The sequence below is a fragment of the Mustela nigripes genome, chromosome 1 (assembly GCF_022355385.1).
Source record: "Mustela nigripes isolate SB6536 chromosome 1, MUSNIG.SB6536, whole genome shotgun sequence".
Taxonomy (NCBI): Eukaryota; Metazoa; Chordata; class Mammalia; order Carnivora; family Mustelidae; genus Mustela; species Mustela nigripes.
Genome location: NC_081557.1, coordinates 223,880,759 through 223,904,039, shown reverse-complemented (window position 1 = coordinate 223,904,039; position 23,281 = coordinate 223,880,759). Strand labels below are relative to the sequence as shown.

The 23,281-nt window shown below is 35.9% G+C and overlaps 1 protein-coding gene across 1 annotated transcript in view; it reads right to left on the bottom strand.

Annotated features, from left to right (window-relative positions):
* Positions 1-468: 468 nt before the first annotated feature.
* The window catches only part of TBC1D19 (TBC1 domain family member 19), a 178,211-nt gene continuing 155,398 nt past the window's right edge, over positions 469-23,281 (bottom strand). Inside the window, exons 13-18 of the mRNA XM_059382090.1 lie at positions 19,562-19,594; positions 15,376-15,485; positions 12,879-12,970; positions 6,904-7,019; positions 1,664-1,734; positions 469-670 (exon numbers count right to left, since the gene is read on the bottom strand). Coding sequence (XP_059238073.1) covers positions 596-670; positions 1,664-1,734; positions 6,904-7,019; positions 12,879-12,970; positions 15,376-15,485; positions 19,562-19,594 — 497 coding nt within the window. The 3' untranslated portion in view covers positions 469-595. The remainder of the gene's footprint in view (positions 671-1,663; positions 1,735-6,903; positions 7,020-12,878; positions 12,971-15,375; positions 15,486-19,561; positions 19,595-23,281) is intronic.

Here is a 23,281-nt window from a genome sequence, read left to right as displayed (position 1 = left end):
AAATACTGTCAGATGGAGACAACTGTATTTGACCTGCTCCACTGAGACCTTTCAGGGAGAAATAAAGTGGAAAGGGATCTAGAAGATCTCCCTGAGACAAACCAAACACCAAAGTACATTTGAATTCCATTACCTTTTCCAAATCTTCCCACAGTCTACTCCACCCCTGGCTCTGAGCGAAGAGCAATTTACAAGACAAAATGATACATTATCTAGAGATAAATTTACAAACTGACATCAGAAAACTGTCCCAGAGGCTACATCACCTCTTCAAGTTTATTACAGTATCTTTAGTTCCTATTGCATATATTGTTACATGCCTTTTACAAGTCAGGAGTATATATATAGTATGCTCAATTCAGCAGAAGTCATGTCTATTGCTTCTCTCTTGAAAACCAGCAGCATGCAGTGCAATATTTGGTGTGCGGAGTTATTGTTTCAAAAAGTGAAAAACTATTTAGATTTAACTGAAGAGGGAACATGATCTTTATTGGCTTATATGCAAAGTTTCATTTTGGTTTTATGCAGAGTTTGCATAGTTCATGATTATTTTCTAATGAAAAACTAGATGTGTTGTCAGTGACCTTGAAGAAGATCAGGTGACAGTAGCAAACAGAAAAATTTGAAGAAGAGGCATAACTTTTAAAGTAGAAAGGTCAGCAAGAACTGCCTGAAACAAAAGAACAAAAAGGATTATTAATATCAGTATTCTAATGGGCAAGAGAAGCCACAACAGAAACACCACTGCAATGTAAGCCTGGCATTGACCCCCCTCTAAGTTCTTCATGTGTGTCCTAAATCTGTACAGAAACTACAACCTCCCTTCTCTTTTCTGAACGTATTAATGTTAGAACATGTGCAAAATGCTAAAACATGCAGTAGAAAACAACCTGGACTTTTGTCTTGAGCCTTCTTCAAATATACAAGGTAGCAGGAGTTTATAAGAGGTCTAACATTTCAACTTGCTTCTATAAATAAACGTACATTATGAATCTTGGTCCCGTTATTCTAGTATACGGAGTATCTGGCTTCAGGAAATCATTTGGAGATGGAACTAATGTTTATTCAATTGCAAGATGCATAAACATCCTCTTCCCTTTAAACAAAGAATGTAGGCAGCTATTTTAGGGGTAATATTTAAATTTCTATGTGAGATAACAAATACACTAATATGGTAATCCACTATTTAATTGAACTATGTTTCAACTGAAAATATATTGAAAAGAAACCAGCTTTAAAGAATTAACTCATTATTAAAAATAACCAAAAAGGCTTGTATCTTTACTGTATCATCTGAATGCATGCTCTTTAACTCTCTCAAATAGTTTTTCTTTGTTCTAGCAGAATACTTAATAAGAAAATAATAAGAAGATGCAACCGAAGACCCAATAGTTGCTACTAAAATTACTGGGTATCTTGTTTCCCATAATGGTTATAATGGTTTCCTGTAATAAGCTTGTTTGTGATTCCTTCACATGAAGATTGTCTTCAAGTAAGGAATTTTGAATACTTATTATTACTTAGCTTGGAACTTACAGGTTTTAACCGAGTTAAAAAATTAGGTTATGAGTAATGTGTGTCCTATGCATCTGAGACTAAAGGGCCTGAGCCTGGCAATCTCTCAGGAACTATTTCCATCCCCTCCGAGTAAACTTATCCTTACTTCAGCTGCGGCCAGTGATGTCACCTCCATCAGGTTCACTGCTCGGAAAGCAAACACAGCAGCTGCCAGCACTGGAAAAGAATGCACACTATTTCAACTGCTGGCCTACCCATCAGCCTGACACACTGCCCGCAATGCCCACACCCCACCAGGAGAGCTCAGAACGCACGCTTTACATGCCTGCACGCGCGCATTCTGCACAAAGGCCTCGTGAGGACTGGAAGTCGTCTCTAGAGGACAGAGTGCCTGATGGCTAGATAGATCAAAGCCCACAGTTTTGGGAAAAAGGAAAATTCAGTGGTCTTAAAAGGGCCATTTTATAAATTGCTTCTTTCCTACCTATAACTTAAGTCATAAGTTCTGAAATATAAATAAATAACAAATACAATATAATAAATACAGATAAATAAAGGTTTATTTTGATGCAGGTGTTTCTTACTAATGCAACAGGATTCTGAAGTTATATGAACACTATTTTTAAATTCTTCAGATCATGTTTCATATGTATGAAGGAGGTGTCCTGATAGACATGTGTAATAAACCTTTACTTAAAAATTTTTTTTTTAGTATTTTGTTATAGTTACACTTTTATATTCAGCATTGCCTTTCATAGAGTGTCATAAATGGATAGTTCTGTGGGGAGAGCTGCTGTGGACTGATCCTGAAATTTATATTAATGTTGGCTATAGGAAAAAGAAGTTGAAACTTTGAAAAAAAATCATAGGACACCTCACAGGTCAATACTATACATGGGGTAGAAACCAATATTTGTCATATCCATCATATGCATGTGACAAGAAAGTAATGCTAATGGGTAATTCTTCTTACTGCATAATCTGCCATAAAACCCCATGTGATGGAATGCATCATACTGAACAGCAAAAGGACCCAAGTAAGAGGTGGGTACCCTGACCCAGAGATGGTGCTGCCTCAAGATGACTCTTGACTTTCCCTTGTTTCTTCTTTTTTATCACCAGTGGTGGTAGTTTCCTCTACCCAATAAGTCATTGGAATTTAGGAAATCAATGGTAAGGAATCTTCAAAATTACTGAAAGACTGGCTCCCAAGTATATGGCACAGCTAATGCAAACACACACACATACACACACACATATATATATATATGTATTTTAAGTACATTTTTACTATGGGATTAATAATAATAATGCTAATGATAATTCTCACAGCAACTCTATGAGTTAAGTACCACCACTAGCCCCATTATATTAAGATGGAAATGGAGGCCCAGTGAGTTGGGAGGACATGTTTGGAGTCCCACAGGTATAAAATAGTAGATTGAAAACTTAACCCTGGCTCTGGAGCCTGCGCATCTAACCATTCACTCTGTGATAACTTTAGTGAGACTGAAGGTAAGTAGTAATGACCCTTCCCTGATATGAGAATCTGGGTGCTTTCCTATGAATCGTCATCTCTGCTATCCTTCAGAATGGTTTTCCAGAGATGGCCTGAAGCATGATGCTATGGTGACCCTGAACTCTGAGAGGTAGGTGGCTGTGCCTGAGGAGTGGAAGTCAGCATCCAGACCTCTTAATTTCCCCAGACACTGAGTGCAACCAGACCAGACTGGGAAACATAGGCATTTTTCTAGGGTACAACAGATTTTGGACAGTCTGACAAAAAAAAAAAAAAAAAAAAAAAAACCAAAATAAAAAAAAAAAAACAACATTGCAATTAGTTAGGAAAACTCTGAGGAAAAAAAAAAGATAATAGCAGTAAAACAAAATTTAAAAAGTCAGATCAGGCTGGGATTATTTAATATGTAACAAGGGATACAAGAGATCAGGGACAAAGAATTTACCTTTTAACTGAAAAGGAGAAAGCTTAAGTACTTTAAAGTCACTAAGCTTCTAAATTTATAAGAATATCAAAGAGAAGAATTTCTGTGGACCAGCAACTTCTTTATAGATTCCTAATATCTGGAATCATTTTGACAATGGGGACATTTGAGAAGCTAAGGACTGTGTGACTGTTACTTCCTTTTTTATGTGTGATTTAAGAGGGTTGATGAAAGCTTGACAGGATGGCCACATTTTCTGCTGTAGCAGGAAAGAGTTTTACATGGTGGGAAATTGTTTTTCCAAAGGTAGATAAGAGGGAGGAAAAAAAGATCAGTTCACTAATTGACCTTAGCATCCCAAGTGCTTATGTGCTCATAACCTTTATTTATCTTGGTGTCACATCACAGAAGTTCCTTTGCGTCTGCTTCATGTTTGATTTGCCTAGCCCTTCCGCAAAACACGTTTTTTTGCCAAGGAGTAAAGATCTCCACATTGTGATATTCTCAGCTGCAATCATGCTTCACAGGAAACATAGAAACTCTCACATTTACCTGTAGTTTTTTAAGCTATTCCCATCGTTTTAATTCTAAGCAACTCTATCACAAGCATCAAGACACCTATGCTTTAAACTGTTTTTAAGGGGCGCCTGGGTGGCTTAGTGGGTTGGGTCGCTGCCTTTGGCTCGGGTCATGATCTCAGGGTCCTGGGATGGAGTCCCTCGTCGGGCTCTCTGCTCAGCAGGGAGCCTGCTTCCCTTCCTCTCTCTCTGCCTGCCTCTCTGCCTACTTGTGATCTCTCTCTGTCAAATAAATAAATAAAATAAACTGTTTTTTAAAAGACCCAATTAATTTAAAATTAAAGCCAGTAATATTTACTAACAATTTCAAAAGACTATATAATGATTCACTTGAGCAAAAAAGGTGGCCCCAAAATACCCATTCCAAAAACATCTGAAATAATAAAAACTAATTTGGGTGTACCTACATGAAATGATCTAATCCGTGGCTCCTTATTTGGATTCATGGTAGGGGAGTCCCCACCAGTTTAGTTCCATTTCTAGATGTTCTATAATTTTTCTCTGTTGATTTAATAAAAGACTCAGGGAAAGCGGATGGGTACAACAGTGCAGACTGCATTGCTCTACCGATCAGCAGTAACATTTTTATTAATGTATTAAGTCACAGCAGAGTACTAGTTTAGACCAAATGCGTTATTCAACATTCATTTATTTCTCTCTCACTTGAGAGTTTGCTGGGGAGTGGGGTGTGATAAGTCACAAAGTACGAAAATTTAAACTGAAAGAGGTCTTGAAGTTCTTCCAATTCAGCATTTCTTTCCCAGTAGAAAAGCTCTTAACTTTTGGGTGACAGTTAAAAGCCCATTCTAGTTTTGAAAAATCCTAATTATTAGAAGGTACTTTCTTGTACTGAGCCCCCTTCTTTAACATGCTCTAATATCTTTTTGCAATGATACAAAAAGCTATACACAACACTCTTCAAAATTTATGACATACCCAGAAGAGGTTTATTTGCTGAAAAGTCTAAAATCCTGTTGCCTGAGAAATGGTAGCAGAAAACAAGGCTTCTTAGCTTGGAGAGTAGAGGCTTTGGGGAAAGGCAAGAGTAGAAAAAACATGATGATGACCATGGTTTAACAGGAGTACATTTTATTTATTTATTTTTTTAAAGATTTTATTTATTTATTTGACAGAGAGAAATCACAAGTAGATGGAGAGGCAGGCAGAGAGAGAGGGAAGCAGGCTCCCTGCTGAGCAGAGAGGCTGATGCAGGACTCGATCCCAGGACCCTGAGATCATGACCTGAGCTGAAGGCAGCGGCTTAACCCACTGAGCCACCCAGGCGCCCCAGGAGTACATTTTAACAAGGTATATTGTCCAGAAGTGAAATGGGCTATGTTGGTAGACAAGGACTCCAACACTGAAGAGTTCAAGCAAAGGAAGAGAACTGCCTATCAGAAACATCTAAAAGGAGTCATACCTGAGGACCTCTAAGATTCCTCCACCTCTAGTATCACTGCCATTCAGCCAAGAGAAATGAGGGCAGACCCTTCTTTCCTAAGTCTTATCTGTGTGGTCTTAAAACCCAATTGAGATAGAAGGATAGTAGGAGATATTAACATCAGTGAGTGGTATCTGTGATTATACCAAGGGTGACACTGATCTTCCTGGCACTTTATTATTACTGTAATTTTCCTTTTTAAAATGCCATACAATTACTCTAGACCTCTCAGCATTCAAGAATATGTTAATATGGTACCTAAAGAATCTCCTGCAAGAAAAGGGTCTTCTTTAATTAAGCACTATTTCCACAAACCCAGAGAGGTGTCTTTACAATGCTATCAATATAAGGTAAAGAAATGAAGGTCTCACGCAGGTTACATAATTTATTCAATATTACACAACTGGAAAAGTTTGGACCCAGCACTCTGCCAACTTTTCTACTCTCCATCCATTATTGTGGAAACCTTGTGCTATTTACCTGAACTTCCTGATAATCCAATGATTAAAAATAACTGAGCCTATTTTGGATAAGAGAAACAAAGTAAATAACAAGAAATCTGTGTCCTATGTATTATCATACAGTTGTCTTGTGTGTATATCTATTGTAAGAAGTACTTAATTATAAGTAAGAGATAAACCTGTGGCTTCCTGGAAAAAAAAAGAAAAATATTTTTTTGGCTTAAGAGAATACGTAAGAGGGGAAACTCAACCACCAGGAGTCAGAGACTGTTAGCAAAAAGGAAAAGGTTGGGGTGCCTGGGTGGCTCAGTGGGTTAAAGCCTCTGCCTTCGGCTCGAGTCATGGTCCCGTGGTCCTGGGATCGAGCCCCAAGTTGGGCTCTCTGCTTGGTGGTGAGCCTGCTTCCCCACCTCCCCTCCCCTGCCTCTCTGCCTACTTGTGATCTTTGTCCGTCAAATAAATAAATAAATAAATAATCTTTAAAAAAAAAAAGGAAAAGGTTTTGAGTTCAGTAGAAGCTGAAGTCCAGGAGAGCTGAGATTTCCACTCTGTAGGGAGGCTCCTTGTCAGTGTGGATTTTAGGCAGTGGTTGGGAAAGGGCACAGCCCAGATGCAGAGATATCAGGGAAGCCAGGAACAGAAATGCAGTATACAACCTGCTGCATGGACTTCACAGAGGTATAGCAAGTCCTGGCTCGACTAGAAATGAGGGAGGAGAAATGGACTTTCCTGGGAGCAAAGAAAGAAAGATGAGGAACACCCTAGTGCTGGGAAGGTACAGAGAAGTATCTAGATGTTAGAACTTCAGTACTTGTTTTCTAAGGCAGATAAATCTATTAAATATTTATGAATTAGAAATGACAGATAACTATAGACTCAAACTGCAGTTACAGATGATGAAGGTTAGAAAGGGAAAGGGCTTTATTATAGAAACATGTGTTTTACAAACAAGCACTTATTACCAGCAAGAATTTCCAGAGAGTTGTATCCTAGGATTCTATCCCACAAAAGTAGGAGTTGATCTGTAGCTAAGTATCCAGAGAAAGCTCGAACCATCCACTTAAAGGATATGCGAAGTCTGTAAGCAAAGAAAAAAGAAAATGCATCTTAACAGGGACTTTTCTTCTTACGAAAATGCAGTATCAGAAGAGCCAACCAATTCTATTGTTCAGGTAACTTCTCTGTGAGGCTTAGAAATCACCTATGCTTTTAAGTTTCACACGCCCTCTTAAAAGCTGCAGAAGGGTAATGGTGAGAAACCGCAAGTCTTCAAATTAGTGGTTTCAACATATTAAGAGGAAAAATTTGACCTGCTGTGTTATAGTTCAGCTTTCAGAAAACTCACTTCTATGTTCTGTTTCAGGGTCTGAACTCATTAGGTATCAATGAGGTGGTCTTAAGAGTCAATAGTTCTTAACAGTTTGAATCATGATTATTTGAATTTTTATTCAAAATTCTTGAAAAAGTGCTTGCTAGCTGTACGCTTTTGCAATTCAATGCATTATATACCTGTATTTTTTAGTCAAATGGCTACATAGTATGAATAAAATAAAACAACAGGCAGGAGTCTTTGAAGATAAAGAAAGATAGTTTTAAAGCTATAACTAGATTTCTGATTTCAAACCCTCCATTTTAATGGCAGGTTATCAGAACTCTGAAAGGTCAACCAGAAAATTCAACTGATTTTGCAAAAAACAACAAACAAACAAACAACACCCCCCAACCCAAGAGATACGGGATCTCATTACTTACAAGTAGGTCACCTTATAATAATAATTTCTCTCTGCAATCAGGAAATGAACTCTGTACTATCTATTAGCATCTAAACATCACTTGATTGCCCCTGAGAGGTGCTAGGCAAACTCTTTGCTGGAGCTGTTATAATATTACATAGGTAAATATCTGTGCTATTTTCTTAAAGCAAGAGAATGGGACCTGGAGATTGCCATTGTTGATATGGTATTAATTCTCTTAAGACCAAAAAACACCCCTAAGTTTTCAGAAATTCCTCAAGACTAGATAACTATTATTCTAATATAACAAAGTACATGCAGAGAGTAATATTGACAAATTAAACGTTTTGGTTGGTTTTAGAATATCTGTTTATAAATGCTGAAGAAAGTTTTGGCTACCAGATATTTTAAATTTAAAAAGATCATTTGACTTTTAAGTCTAAGTTATTAATGTCATCCAGTTTCATTTTACTGGATCCCTCATGGTGTGTTATTAGAACAGCACCCCACACTGTGCTCCATCCATATATAGTACAGAATTAGTTTCTTGGAAATAGTTTATTGAGGTATAATTTATGGGGAATAAAATTTACCTTTATTAAGGCACAGTTCTGTGAGTTAAGAACCAAATGGAAACTTTACAACTGAAAAATACAATAACGAAACAAAACAAAAAACAACTTTCATTGAATAGATCCAACAGCAAAATGGTAATGACAGAGAAAAGAACCAGTGAATTTAAATATAGATCAGAAGAAAGTATCTCATTAGAACCATAGAGTAAAATGGATTGAAAATAAAATGAGTAGAGTTTCAGGGACCTCTGGAATGAGACCACAAGTTTTAACATTTGTATCACTGGAATCCTAGAAGAAAAGGAAAGTAAGTATGGTGCAGGAAAAAATATTTACAGATACATCCTAATTAAACTGCTGAAAACTAAACACAAAGAGAAAAAACATTTTTCCCTGAAATGTTTGGCAGAATTTACCAGTAAAGCCATCCAGGGAGTTTATCTGAAGGTAGAATGTGATTAATTAAAAAATGTATACTGTAAGCCCTAAGACATTGTTATGGACTGAAAGTTTCTGTCATCCCACCAGCCCCCCATTCATGTTGAAACCTACCCCCCAGGGTGCCTGGGTGGCTCAATTTGTTGAGTGACTGCCTTCAGTTCAGGATATGATCCTGGAGTCCCCAGATAAGTCCTGCATGGGGCTCCCTGCTTGGGGTGGGGGGGTCTGCTTCTCCCTTGGACCTTCCCCCTCTCATGCTCGCTCTCTCTAATTCTCTCTCTCTCTCTCAAATAAATAAATAAATAAACAACCCCAAAACCAAAACCTACCCCCCAGTGTCATGGGGAGTAGTCAAAGAGGGAGGGTCTTAGGGTGGGTGGTAAGTGAAATGACATAGCTTTAGAGGGTGAAGCATTCAGGATTGGGCTTAGTGCCTTCATAAGAATCATGACAGAGTTAGTTTCTCTTCTCTGCTCTCTACCATGTGAGAATACAATAAGAAGTCGGCAGTCTGCAGCCTAGAAGAGGGTCCTCACTAGAACTCAACCATGCTCTATCACCCTGATCTTAGACTTTCAGTTTTCAGAACTGTGGGAACTGTTTCAGTAGTTCATAAGCTACACAGTTTATGGTAATTTGTTATAGCAGACTGAACTAAGACAGGCATCTATCAAAAAAATGTTTTAAGAAAGGTATAAATAATAATCCAATAGTAGAGATAAAATGGAATAAAAAATAGTTCAAAAGCAGGCAGGAAAAGAGGAAAAATAGAATAAAAAAGACAAATGGGGGCACCTGGGTGGTGCAGTTGGTTAAGTGTCTGCCTTCAGCTCAGGTCATGATCTCAGGGCCCTGGGAACGAACTTGCTGAACTGGGCTCTCTACTCAGTGGGGAGCCTGCTTCTCCCTTTCCCTCTTCTTGCCACTTCCCCTGCTTGTTCCCTCTCACTCTCTGTGTCAGTAAATAAGTACAATCTTTCAAAAAACAAATAGAAAATGTCTACCAAGATAGTAGATAATATCAATTGCTATTATTTTAATCAATAAATCAATTATAAATATAAATGGAATAAATACAACAATTAAAAAGACAAATTGCTGTACTGGAAGGCCCAACTATACTTTTGACCAGAAAGCCACTTAGAAAATAAAGATATCGATAATCAATACACTAAAACCAAAGGACATATGAATTGTAATTGAAAGAAAGCTGGGATGGCTATATCAAATGCAGTAGGTTTATTACCAGGAATAAAAACAGTAAGTAACGATAAAGGGACCAGTTCTTCTAAAAACAGAGCTTCTAATGCATGAAGTAAAAACATATATAGCAATGAAGGAAGAAATAGACACACTCCCAATAATAACTATATTATTATATAATAATATATAATATATAATAATATATATAATATATAATAATAACTATATTATTAATAGACACACTCCAATAATAACTGGAGACTAACATTTCTTTCTCAATAATTAATAGAGAAAGTAGACAGAAAATAAGTTTATAGAAGGCTTCAATATTATCAAAAACTTGACGATGTTGCCATTTACAGAACATTCTGCTGAACACCAGGAGAATATGAATTCTTTTCAAGCGTACTTGGAATAGTCACCAAGACAGATCATATTCTGGGCCATAAAACAAACTTTAGCACATTTTAAAAAACTGAAATCTCATGAAGCATGTTGTCTAATTAAACATAATTAAAATAGAAATCAATAACAGAAAGGTTTCATAACTTTCCAAATATTTGGAAATTAGACAACACACTTCTATATAACCCATGATCAAAGAGAAAGTCACAAGAGAAATTTAGAAACACTTCAAGGGGCGCCTGGGTGGTTCAGTCAGTGAAGCACCTGACTCTTGATTTTGGTTCAGGTCATGATCTCTGGGGTTGTGAGATGGAGCCCTGCAACAGGCTCTGTGCTGGGTGGGGGTGGGGAAGGAGTCTGCTTGAAATTCTCTTTCTCTCTCCGCCCACTCCCTATGCCCCTCCCACACATGCGCTCTTTAGAAAGGAAGGAAGGAAGGAAGGAAGGAAAAGAAAGAAAGGAAAAAACATTGTGAATTGAATTAAAATGAAAATACAACATATCAAAATTTGCTGCGTGGAGGTAATGTGGTGCTTTGAAGGCAATTTATAATAATATTCCTTATATTAGGAAAGAAGAAAGGTCTCTAACGATCTTTAACCTTAAACAAGAAAACAAGAGCAAAATAAAAGGCAAACATGAGGAAGGAAATAATAAATACAAAAGCATAAATCAGTGAAATTGGAGACAGAAGAACAATAGAGAAAATCAAAGAAAATCAAAGAAAACCAAAACATGGTTCTTTCAAAGAAGAATAAAATTAATAAAGCTCTAGCCAAACAAGAAAAAAGAGAGAAAATATAAATATCAATCTCAAGAACGAGAGAGGTGTTGTCACTGTGATTCTCTGGATATTAAGAAGATTAATTAAGAATATTTAGGGAATATTATGAATAACTTTTATGTCCATAAATATGATAACTTAGATTAAATGAACAAAGTACTAAAGCTTATTCAAGAAGAAACAGATAACCTGAACAGTCTTATTATCTATTGAAGAAATTAAATTCTAATTAAAAACCTTCAACAGCATCAGTTTTAATTCATAAAAGCCTTTGAGAAATTGATTTCTAGCTTGGCAATTACATTTTTATGCTTTCTTTTGCATAAGAATTTTGATGTTTGCTATAAGTCATTGAAATAAATGTGTTCCATTTTCATGATTTAAGTGTATAAATTGGCCAAAAAAAAAAAATCAGGACTTTAGTTTTAAGCAGTAAACTAAATGTCTTCATCCTAGTTAAGCTTCATTATATACAAATATTCATTGCAGAAGAGTAAAACAGAAACCAATTTACTACAAGTTTAAGAAAAAAAGACTTATGTGCAATATAAAATATTTCTGCCACATTCTTGTTTTTATCATCTTAATCATTAACAGAATCTTGTTTTTTAACGGCTACAAAAGAAAGAGTATAATCTCAGTATTATCAATGGATGAAATGAGGTATTGTTTTATTAAAGGTATTTCTAAGATCTAAGATGTCTGACATTCAAGATCTAAGATGTGCTTTAGAGAAAGTATATATATATATGTATAAAATTTTATTTTATTTACATATATATACACACATACATATGTCTGTATGTATAAAATCCTTGACTACTGAAACAACCTCATGAGGTAGAAATTCTCTTGATTTTAAAGACGAGGAAGTTGAATTATCTTGATTTAAAGAAAGAAATTCAGACTTACATGAATTAAATAACTTCATCAGGATTATACGGCTTAGTAGATAGAATTTAAGTCCTGGTCTGTCTTTGAAACTCACCCAACTCATCCATCCACCCATCCTCCCATCCACTTGATGTGGATTCAAGTATGGAGAAATCAATACTAAACTACTGCATTTTCTATTAACTACAGTTGTGATCTCAAAGAGTTAATGCTCCTTTCAAATATGCCCTGCCAATAGGGGAAACTGGGTTCACAGAGGGGAAGACAGTGACAAAACATTAATAAATCATTTAGAAACTTCTGTTGCCTTAGACATTGTTATTTTTAAAAAAGAGAAGGGACCAATAATATTGAAGCCCAGAGGTACTGTACCGACATGTTCACTGATAACTCATACTGAGATAAACCAAAAAATATTCAAACTTTTGGAGCAAAATAATCACAGTGTACAATCATTATTAGGTAACTGATACAGTTTCCTTGAACAAAAAATCAAACTTTAACCTAAATAGCTTTTATTAACTTGTTCTCTGGTAAACTTAGCCTAAAATGACTTAATTTTAGTATTATCACATTTCTTACATAGTATTTGTGTTCACATATTTTTTCTCAATTTTGGCAATACCTTTCCTTTTGAATAGAAATCAGCTCACTTTGGTGATCCTTCCACAAGGCACAAAAATCCCAGCAAATAAGAATTCATTAGGATTTTGGATGTTCTTCTGAGAATTTCTGGCACAACATAGAGTTACACTCTATTACTTGATAATCTGTTTTATTGGAGAAATTGTTAGTTTAATTTCCCTAAAGAATTGTTTATCTTTACATTGTATGCTTTAAAGTGATATAATAGTACCTTCTGATGTCAATCTATTCTTTAATTAGGAGAGAAAGGCACTCACGGTTGAGCCCCAATTTCTCGTAGATGATAGAAGAGCTGAGGGAGATAGGTCTGAAGAAGAGTTTCAAACAGCAAACAGAGGGACACAATACCCTGGATATAATAAGAAAACACAAGAGAAATACATATTTTAGCATTTAAAAATTAACTGACAATAAATTATTCAAATAGAAACAAGGAAAAAATTATCAACATAAATATTTTTATACTGTCAAAAAGTAAAAAATAGGAAATGCTCTAATGATCTCCAATACTTTGTTTAAAGATACATTTTTTCCCTCTTACTATTATAGGTATGCTAAGGAGCCTCCTTTTTAACACAATAGGATCCCCATATAACCTGATGTATAATATTCAAAGAGTCCAAGGAAAACATCATTTTATAGAAAACCTGCTACTCTGTAAGCCCTGTATTATCACTTATGTCCAGCAAACTAGTTTTTTCTGGATGCATTCCAGTTTCCAGGTATTTCTTTGTACTACACCCACACCCTTTACTCTCTCCCTCCATAAGTCCCTTCCCTTTCAGCTGCCTCACCCATCCAGAAAAATATTTCCTGCTTTTTTTTCACTCTTTCTTTGAAATCTATTCCCAGGGGAAGACTGACCAATGACTGAAACTTGCATCAGGAAGACTGACCAATGACTGTTTGAAACTTGCATCAGGAAGTTATCAAACAAGAATGCCTGATTACCTTAGTATAAAGCTCTATCTTTCTATCTATATATATAAATCTACTTTTTATAAGGGCATCTTTTGTAGAGGACAAAATGTAACCAATTGAAGCAGATGGTTTTTCAAGTGCGTTTATTACTTGACGACTCTGAATAAAGTCTTTCTTGTACCTCAGCATTCCTCAGGGTTGATCTTTGTGAGGAAGTTTGAATCCTCTTTGTGAGTTTCTAAGGAAAAAAAAGGGCTGGCATGGTTCCAAATAGTTCAGTCTGGCTACAAGCCAGAAAAGGAGCTGACCGCCTGTAAGTCTATTCCATTGGATAAAGAAAGGGCAAGAGGCAGGGCTGGCCCAACCAATTCACTGAAAAAGGACACCTCAGGGTCAGCATGGAGCTAGAGAAGGAGTATCCAGGGTTGCTGGATGTCAAGCTTCAGTGCTCTGCACAAGGAAAACACTGTGGGTGTATCCTGGGCAGCCAGTTAAAAAATTTTTTTTAACTCTGAAGCATAAAATGATATAGATATGAGAGTAAGAAATCTGAGACTAAAAATAAGGTTATTAGAAAACAGAATTATTTATATATTTCTGATTACTCTACACTAAAAATTAATATAAGATAAGCACTCACTCAAGTTGTTTCAGAGAATAGGAAACCCCCCCAAAGATAATTGGTGGTGCTTCATTTGTTCCTGGGAGAAACCCTGGATTTCTGTTACTTGTCAGCTTTTACCAGCAATGTAGGAGAGAAAAGGTGGAGACAAAGGGAGGTGGACTAGGAATACACAGGGTTAAACTGTGGGAGAAAAAGAAAAGTGATTTAATTTAATAGTAGTGACAGAGTATTCTCTTCAGGGAAATCTGGTAGCCCTGATACATTTCCATTTAGTGTTTCTTCTGGAGCATCAGCTGAGTTAACCACAGGTGGACCAGAGCAGGCCCAAAGGTGAAAAAGTATAATTAAAGTAAAATACTGTTTTGACTCAGGCTCATGGGTAGAAAAAAAAGATGTGATCGAGGACCAGGAAACATAAAATAGATAAAAATGTTTGACTCCTGGGGTGCCTGAGTGGCTCAGTGGGTTAAGGCCTCTGCCTTCAGCTCAGGTCATGATCCCAGGGTCCTGGGATGGAGCCCCGCATCGGGCTCTCTGCTTGGTGGGAGGCCTACTTCCCTCTCTCTCTCTGCCTACTTGTGATCTCTGTCAAATAAATAAACAAATTCTTAAAAAAAAAAAAAGTTCGACTCCCAGTAGGTTCCTCTTAGAGGGAGGTCAACGGAGCTATCTACTGAACACAAAGAAGTTATCTAGTATGGTAACTGATAATTAGTCAAATATGAAAATGATAAATAAGTGACAAATAAATGTTGGATTTTCATTAACAGATGACAATCACAACAATAGTAATAAAAACAGCAGTCATTTATTTACTGAACACCCACCATGAGCCAAGTGCTACCCTGGCAGTCTATAGCCCTAGAGAAACATACTAATCTCATCTCCGAGATGAGGACATCAGCATTCAAAGAGGGTAGGCAACCTTGCCAAAGTGAATAATAAAGACATTTTTATATGATTTTTCAGTTAACAGATAAAAGACAATGTAAGTGCAATTGATAAATGCCCTTTTCCTCCCTAATTATCACCAAAAATATTTAAATATCAATTTCTTCTTCTCTTCAATTTCACTTATTCTGTAGGAATATGCTGCTTGACATTACAAATTAAAATTTGCTGCTTTACAATTTAACTAAGTAGCAGACTTTTCCTTAAGGAAAGAAAACAGATCAGAGTCAAATTTGATCCAATTTTTATGAACTTACAGAAGGATGAGAAGAGATGGAATGGAGTCTGAAGAAAAAACGCACATACATCTCACGGAATATCTGATACAATTTGGAAGGTTCATGGTAGAGAAAACAAAGTGGTGCAACTGAAAGAATAAAGAAATTAATCAATAACATTGCAGAACTATTACAATTTGAGAAAATAAGTTAATGAAACATGAAAGAATATTTTATAGTAATATTCATTCAAAGACAAGTTTAAAATCATATATATTGTTTCTCCATGTTGAAAAGGAAATAAATACACATGTAAAAAGTTCAGTCCTTAAAAATGATAGAGAAGGGGCGCCTGGATGGCTCAGTGAGTTAAGTCGCTGCCTTCGGCTCAGGTCATGATCTCAGAGTCCTGGGATCGAGTCCCGCATCGGGCTCTCTGCTTAGCGGAGAGCCTGCTTCCCTCTCTCTCTCTCTCTAGCTGCCTCTCCATCTACTTGTGATTTCTCTCTGTCAAATTCATAAATAAAATCTTTAAAAAAAATGATAGAGAAAGGGGTAATTAAAAACTACCATAAACCCAACTTAATGGAATGACACAGTGGAATTACATATAGAGGGATATTAAAGTTCAAAGTAACTTTAAAAAACTAGGTAAAGTCAAGCTCTCTTTTAAAAATTGAAATAGTAAGAAAGTGAGATGGAGGTCATTCATTTTCACTTTGTTCTACAAAGGATACAGAAGGTTTTTCAAAGTTTTTTATTTTGGAAGTGAGGTAAGTATAATATAAGATGATTTATGACTAGCATTTAAAATCACGGTCTTCAACTAATTTAATTTGAAAATGAAAGTTTTTTTTTTTTTTTTAAAGATTTTATTTATTTGACAGATAGAGATCACAAGTAGACAGAGAGGCAGGCAGGCAGAGAGAGAGAGAGAGAGAGAGAGAGAGAGAGAGAGAAGCAGGTTCCCTGCTGAGCAGAGAGGCTGATGAGGGACTCGATCCCAGGACCCTGAGATCATGACCTGAGCCGAAGGCAGCGGCTTAACCCACTGAGCCACCCAGGCGCCCCGAAAATAAAAGTTTTGATTAACAGTTTAGAATAACTGGTCCTTGAGACTGGCATTATCTCAACATTTGTACAAAGAAGTTTTTATAGGCTTAAAATAAAACAACTGTCAGGCAGAGGATTTATTTCTCTAATAAATGCTGAATTAAGTTTTCCTTTGCACCCAATTCTTGGCAATTAAGCACAGGTGAGTCAACTCAATCAGACATCCCAAAACTGAATGTCAAAAGTCCTCATCTCAGATGCTGATGTGACAACATGATATTCTGGACTGACATGGTCATGCTTTTCATCTTTTCAAACCTTGAGAATTTTATGCAGCATGAACACATTCATAATGCAGATACATAAAACTGCATTACCTAAATATTAATTTTAAAACACAATGACTTACTGGGTAATTTTAGCTATGACATAAAATGGACAAGTTAGAAATTCTCAGGCTCTATAATCCATCAATACCGTCCCTGGCAGTAGGCAGTTAAATTATCAGGGAAAGCAATAAGCCAACTCAACTCACTTCTTTTTGAAAAAATGAAAGGAAAAAATGATAACAATTTTTAACTCTTACAAAAATAAAAATTCAACTATCTGGAATAAATGTCAGTGCACAATATTATAGATGAGTAAATCATCAAAAGCTAGCATTGCAAGGGCGAGATTTCACTTTTTCTGAAGAAGAGAGACAAATCAATTTTAGGGGAGTAAATAAATACCTACAAAAATAAACTACTTTTATATATAAAGAAAAAAATTAAATTATATACAAACACGTTTAAAAACTAACTGGCATATCTTTCCATTTTAAAACTAACTTTAAAAACTTACTCTACTATCAAAATAAATTGCTCTTTGTTAAAATAGCCCAAATTAATGTATTCTACACACTTAAAAAGAATAATTCACATTCTAGTTGCAACAACCTAAGAAAAAGCAATGTGGCATAAATACATGGCATTATGTTAAATTCAAAGTGAAGCTTTGAAATTTATTTACCTTTTTATGCATTTTTTCCCTTTAACTTTGAAAGTTATTGATATGTAAAAACCTATAATCTGAATCTAAAGATTTTATGGATTCAGTACTCATTATCATTTCCAGTGAAGGAATAAAAGAGATAATTTTTAAATCAGCACTTTTTAAACAAACATGTATAATACAAACCTTTACAATTGGTTATTATTTAAGATACCACTACTGTTTGTGTTGTTTTCCCTTATAAAGCTATGAAATGGAAAAGCTTTAGTCCTTTATATGTGACATGTAAGAAATCTACATGAGCTTACTTTTTATTTATAGCACACTTCCCATTTGTTTCTTCCATAAAAATGAATTAGCTCATTATCTTTTTAATCAATTAAATATGGCATCATAGGAATTTCTTGGTGAAATCACAAACGATATTAATTGGCATAAATGGGAGAGGGGAAGGCCAGTTTAAAAATAAAAAGTTTTGAATCAGTTTTTTAATGAGAGAAGTATTATATAATTATTAAGAAACATAGTAGCTAAAACTGAATTAGTAAAGTATTATGTGGAGTCCTTGGGGATGCTTGGATGATTATTCTAATACACTAGTTCTGAATAAGTGGTGTTGCTAAGGTGTTTGTGGATGCTTAACATACATTTTTAAAATAGTATAAAGAAACTCTGTATCAAACATTTTGCATCATCTAATTCCTTAGTGAACATTAAACCTTTGCCTATTTAAGTAAGCATGGGAATAAGCAGAGACAGAGTCAATGATGTATTTTGTTCCCTAAGAATTACTAGATTAATATCTAGATTAATATCATTAATATCCTCCAAATCTCTCAAGTTCACTTTTTAAAAACTGTTTACTTGAAAAATTCTTGGAAATTAAATAGATAACAGGCTAACTTTTTTTTTTTTTAAAGATTTTATTTATTTATTTGACAGACGGAGATCACAAGCAGGCAGAGAGGCAGGCAGAGAGAGAGGAGGAAGCAGGCTCCCTACTGAACAGAGAGCCCAATGCGGGGCTCGATCCCAGGACCCTGAGATCATGACCTGAGCCGAAGGCAGCAGCTTAACCCACTGAGCCACCCAGGCGCCCCCAGGCTAACATTTTTATTATTAGATATAAAACTTTATATTCTTAACCTTTTGGGGGTTTTCTATTTTAAATTCCTCACATATTTATAAAAGAGAAATGTGCTGAAAGGTGATTATAATGTTCCGTATTATGTTATGAAATTTTGGTTGCTCAAGAGAAGCAAGCAGAGTGCCTTGTAATTCAAGCCTGTGATTAACACTGTCAAGGGTAGCATAATGCAATGTTCCTAGGTCTTCTGAACTCCTTCCATTGTCTGCTAGTTTTAAAAAATCTAACCTTCTGTCCTTCATCATTATTGTCTGATGCTGAATACAAAGAGGGGCTTTTACAAAGAAAAATGTTAATGTGTCACTGATTCCTTTTATAAAAGCAAAACATTAAAGTATTTCTATTTAGTATAAAGGTGGGGAGATAGCAGATGGGGAGACAACACTCTTCCACCTGTTCATATGCAATGTGTGACAATTTAAAAATTATTTTCATTGGAGTATAGAGCATTCTTCCTCTTGCTCATCTTCATTAAGCTTCTTGCATTCCTCATTCAATGACACCTGAGCCTGGAAGGCATTCAGGGTCCTCATGCCTGAAGGTGCACTTTTCACATGGTCCCTTGGGATGTGCAAGCCTTCAGTGAAATCTGATGTCTATGTCAGCAGTCTGGAGAAAGCATAGACTCGAACTCAGTCTTGGCCCTCCCTTCACATTCTTTCGGACCTATTATTTGTGTAAAAGACTTAGGAGAATTAATTCGGGAATTTAAGCAACCTCATTTTCCACCTATGAGAACTAAATATTAACATGTATCTCTAGTTTCTATCAGATTAGTAACTGGTCAACACAGAAGCACTTTCACAGTATGTTCTGATTTTAATTCGTCAAGCAATCATCATCTGAGAAATTATGAGGACACTTTACTTTTAAAATATTTAATAGGAGATATAAACAAATATTAAACTCAATGTTTAAAAATGTTCACGATAACTTGTTAAGTGGGTGGGTGATAATGGTATAAATTGTGATCTTCATGTTTAATTTTCTAAAGTGTGATAAAAACAGTGACTATTTTAAAGCCCAACTTACCATACATTGAAAATCCATGGAAAGGGATTACACCTAAAAAAAAAAAGAAAAGAAAAAAAGTTTCTTTTCAATTAGTATACCCACTGAGTTATTAGGTAAACTTGAGAGGATTAAACTGAAATAGAAAGGTTTCCTATCTTTGCTTCATTTGTTCATGAATGTTAGAAAGACTGAGTGATGGTAACCACCAAAAACAAAAATGCTTTTTAATACCTGTATAAAAACAAACTATAAGTTTTCAAGTAAAAAGTCCAGTTAACTTTCTATTGCTAACACTGAAAAACTAAAACTTTGAATATGTTACAAAAAGAAGACAAAAACAGAACAAAGCATATCAGAACTAAGTTTAAGAACAAATTGTAATGGTCTCAGAAAGTCAATAGATCATGTCCTTCCTGAAACAACTTCATCCTGTATATTAGAACCCAATCTGTTAAAAAGATAAGTAGCTGGCTTATACAAAACAGCTGGGTAACCTCAGGAAAGTCACCGACTTCCCGAGTTTTAGTAACTGCTTGTCATGCACAGGAACTAAGACTGTCTCTGAAATATCATCTAGCTCTAAAATTCTATGTTTAACAATTATGCTTAGAGCAAACACAGAAAAATTTGTGAGATCTAAAGAAAAGTGGACATAGGAGGATCTTCCAGTTTAAGATTCTTCAGCAACGTAAAGGTTTTTTGCTTCTAGAAACTGAAAAAATTCAAAACCAGATTAGGTTCACATTAACAAGTCAACATTCCTAATGTGATAGCCACCAGCTCAAGTTCCAAGGAACACTTAGAATGAGGGTCCACGGGACACCTGGGTGGCTCAGAAGGTTAAGAGGCTGCCTTCAGCTCAGGTCATAATCCAGTTCCACATCAGGCTCCTTGCTCAGTAGGAAGCCTGCTTCTCCCTCTGCCTGCTGCTTCCCCTGCTTGTGCACGCTCTCTCTCTCTCTGACAAATAAATAAAACCTTAAAAAAAAAAAAAAAGGCTGAGAGCTGAGGGCCCACCCACCATCTTTCTTCAAGTCTCTCTCTCTGTTTATATCTTTGGTTGAGCATCTTTTTTCTACTTATGAATGACTATCTTTTCCTACCTTCCCTCTCAGCTACTTAATTTAGTATCTTTTACTAATTATAGGCTTTTAGCAAATAATAAAAAAGTCTGTATTTTCTAACTTTTCTAATAAAAATAAAAATAAAATAAAATAAAAACAAAATAAAATTGTTGATATCTGAAAATAAACTGAGAGGAAAATGAGTTAATAAATAGTAGACATATTTTGATGCTTTACAGAAATATAAGTACATATTACATCTTTCTAAATACTGCATCTCAAAGCAAATGGATATTATACAAAATCCCAGTATTCTTACTGCAAAGACCCTTTTTCTTTCCTCTGTTAAACTACTGCAGCAACATTTGAACAAGCAGGGAAAAACCTCAGAAATGGAGGTGGTACTATTATTATTATTTTCATATTCTACAAATATGTATTAAGGATCTGCTAAGGATAGGAGTACCCTAGTCCAGACAAGACACTTTTAATTAGGAAGCTTATACTGAGTGAATTCATGAACTGCCAGGCAACAAAAAGGGATGCATATATTAAGATGACTTGTGGCCAACTGCACTTTCCCCACATTTCCCCCAAGTTCTGAAATCTATAGCTGCTTTATAAGCAGTTAGGTTATAAACTCTTTGAGGCAAGGGGCACAATTCATACTGTGTATTATCTTCAGCACCCAGCACAGTATCTTCTAGAAATGAGATATAAATTGATGGAAATTTGAGGATTTATAATCAGGTCTTTTAAATAAGATAATAAAATACAACAGAGAACCAAAATAATGGTTGCCGGGGCAAGAAAGTAGGGAGTGGGACAGGCAAATGGGCAAAGGGGAGTGGGGAAAATAGGTTTCCAGTTATGGAATGAGTAAGTTAGGGGCCAAAAGGCACAGTATAGGGAATACAGTCAGTGGTACTGAAGTCGTGCTCTACAGTGACAGGCCTCACTGTACTTGTGGGTGAGTACAGCATAATGTGTAGACCTATCCAATCAGCATGTTGGCCATCTGAAACTAATGTAATATTGTGTGTCAATGATATGCAAATAAAAAAAATTAAAAAGTGAAAAAACATTAAGGCGTAAGATTCTCTCAAAAACTCAGGGTTGAAATTAGAAATGGCCAATGAAGTCATACAGACATGAGTATGAATGAATTCTATGTGACTCCAGGCAAGTGACACCATCTGAGTCTCTATTTTCATTTTTGAAAATGGAGATAAACAAGACCAACTTCACCAAGTTGTATAAAGCACACGTAAGTTAATGTCCTCAAAGTGCAAGAGTCCACTATTTAGGACACAGCATATGCTCCACAACTGTAACTATTTTACGCTTTCAGAAGGGACAGCACCACTTTTAAGTATCAGCTTAAATCTAAGAAAATCTTTTTTTGGTGAGTATTAGGTAAGATTAACCAGGGCTTACAATTCCAAAAAAAAGGGTGCACAGTCTGCTCTGTTGAGGAAGGACAAAGTGAAATTCTGGCCAACAAAAGTAGAAGGCATAAGAAGCAGTGACGAATCCATTAACACTCTCAGGCACATATGGCCTAAAACGTTTCTTTGATCTCAGAGGTTGTCATGTTCTTGGCCAGTTTTCCAAAATCCTTTCCTTTGCCTCTCATCACTTCAGCCTTTCAAGGGTCAAGTTTCATACACGTGGCCATCATCCAAGAGTGTACTTCTAACAGGCGTCAGGATGCTTGGGACACCATTTCTTCCCTGGCCTTAGAGTTCTGCAAGTCTGCCATAACTGATTATTTTAAGATACTAGGCTTTGTCTATCTAAAGAAAGTCTAAAATATGAACTCCTTGTCCCATTCAATAGGAATAACTTTATAAAAAAGTAATGGTTTCATGGGCCTTTGACATAGCTCAAATGGTAAGCATGGTCAACAAAAATAAATCTTGAACTAAATAAGATATAAATAGTAAATATGACTCAGAAAATACACCGAATATTAAAATGCTTTGCACTTACTAAATATTTTCTCTTCATTTCCTCACTGTCTCTGTTAATACTCAGCATTTATAGTTGTGTCACAGATCTCACCTCTTACTCAATTTGATATCATTCCAAAGTTTTACACTCTTTCATTTGGGATTACTTAGTACAGTTTATTGAATTCATTTCTGGAAATAATAATTTCCTTTGGTTATCCTCATTCTACACATAGTGAACAGGTAAATAAATAAAAATAAATCCAAATAAATTTTGGATTATGAGATGTTTTTAATTTATTTAATTCATAAAGATGACAAAGTACATTGCTATTTATAGACTTGACACTTGTAAGAGGATTTTTAAAAAGATCTTATTTATTTATTTGACAGAGATCACAAGCAGGCAGAGAGTCAGGCAGAGAGAGAGAGAGGGGGAAGCAGGCTCCCTGCCAAGCAGAGAGCCTGATGAGGAGCTCGATCCCAGGCCCCTGAGATCATAACCCGAGCCGAAGGCAGAGGCTCAACCCACTGAGCCACCCAGGCGCCCCAACACTTGTAAGAGGATTTAAAATGACATATTTTCACTATGTCTTCCAAGAGCCTTTCCTAATCTTTGTTTTGAGGCGCTATCCTGTGTACTGCAGAATGTTTAACCACATCCCTGGCCTCTACACCTGAGATACTGGTAAAACCCCTCTTTCCTCTGGCTCTGACAACCA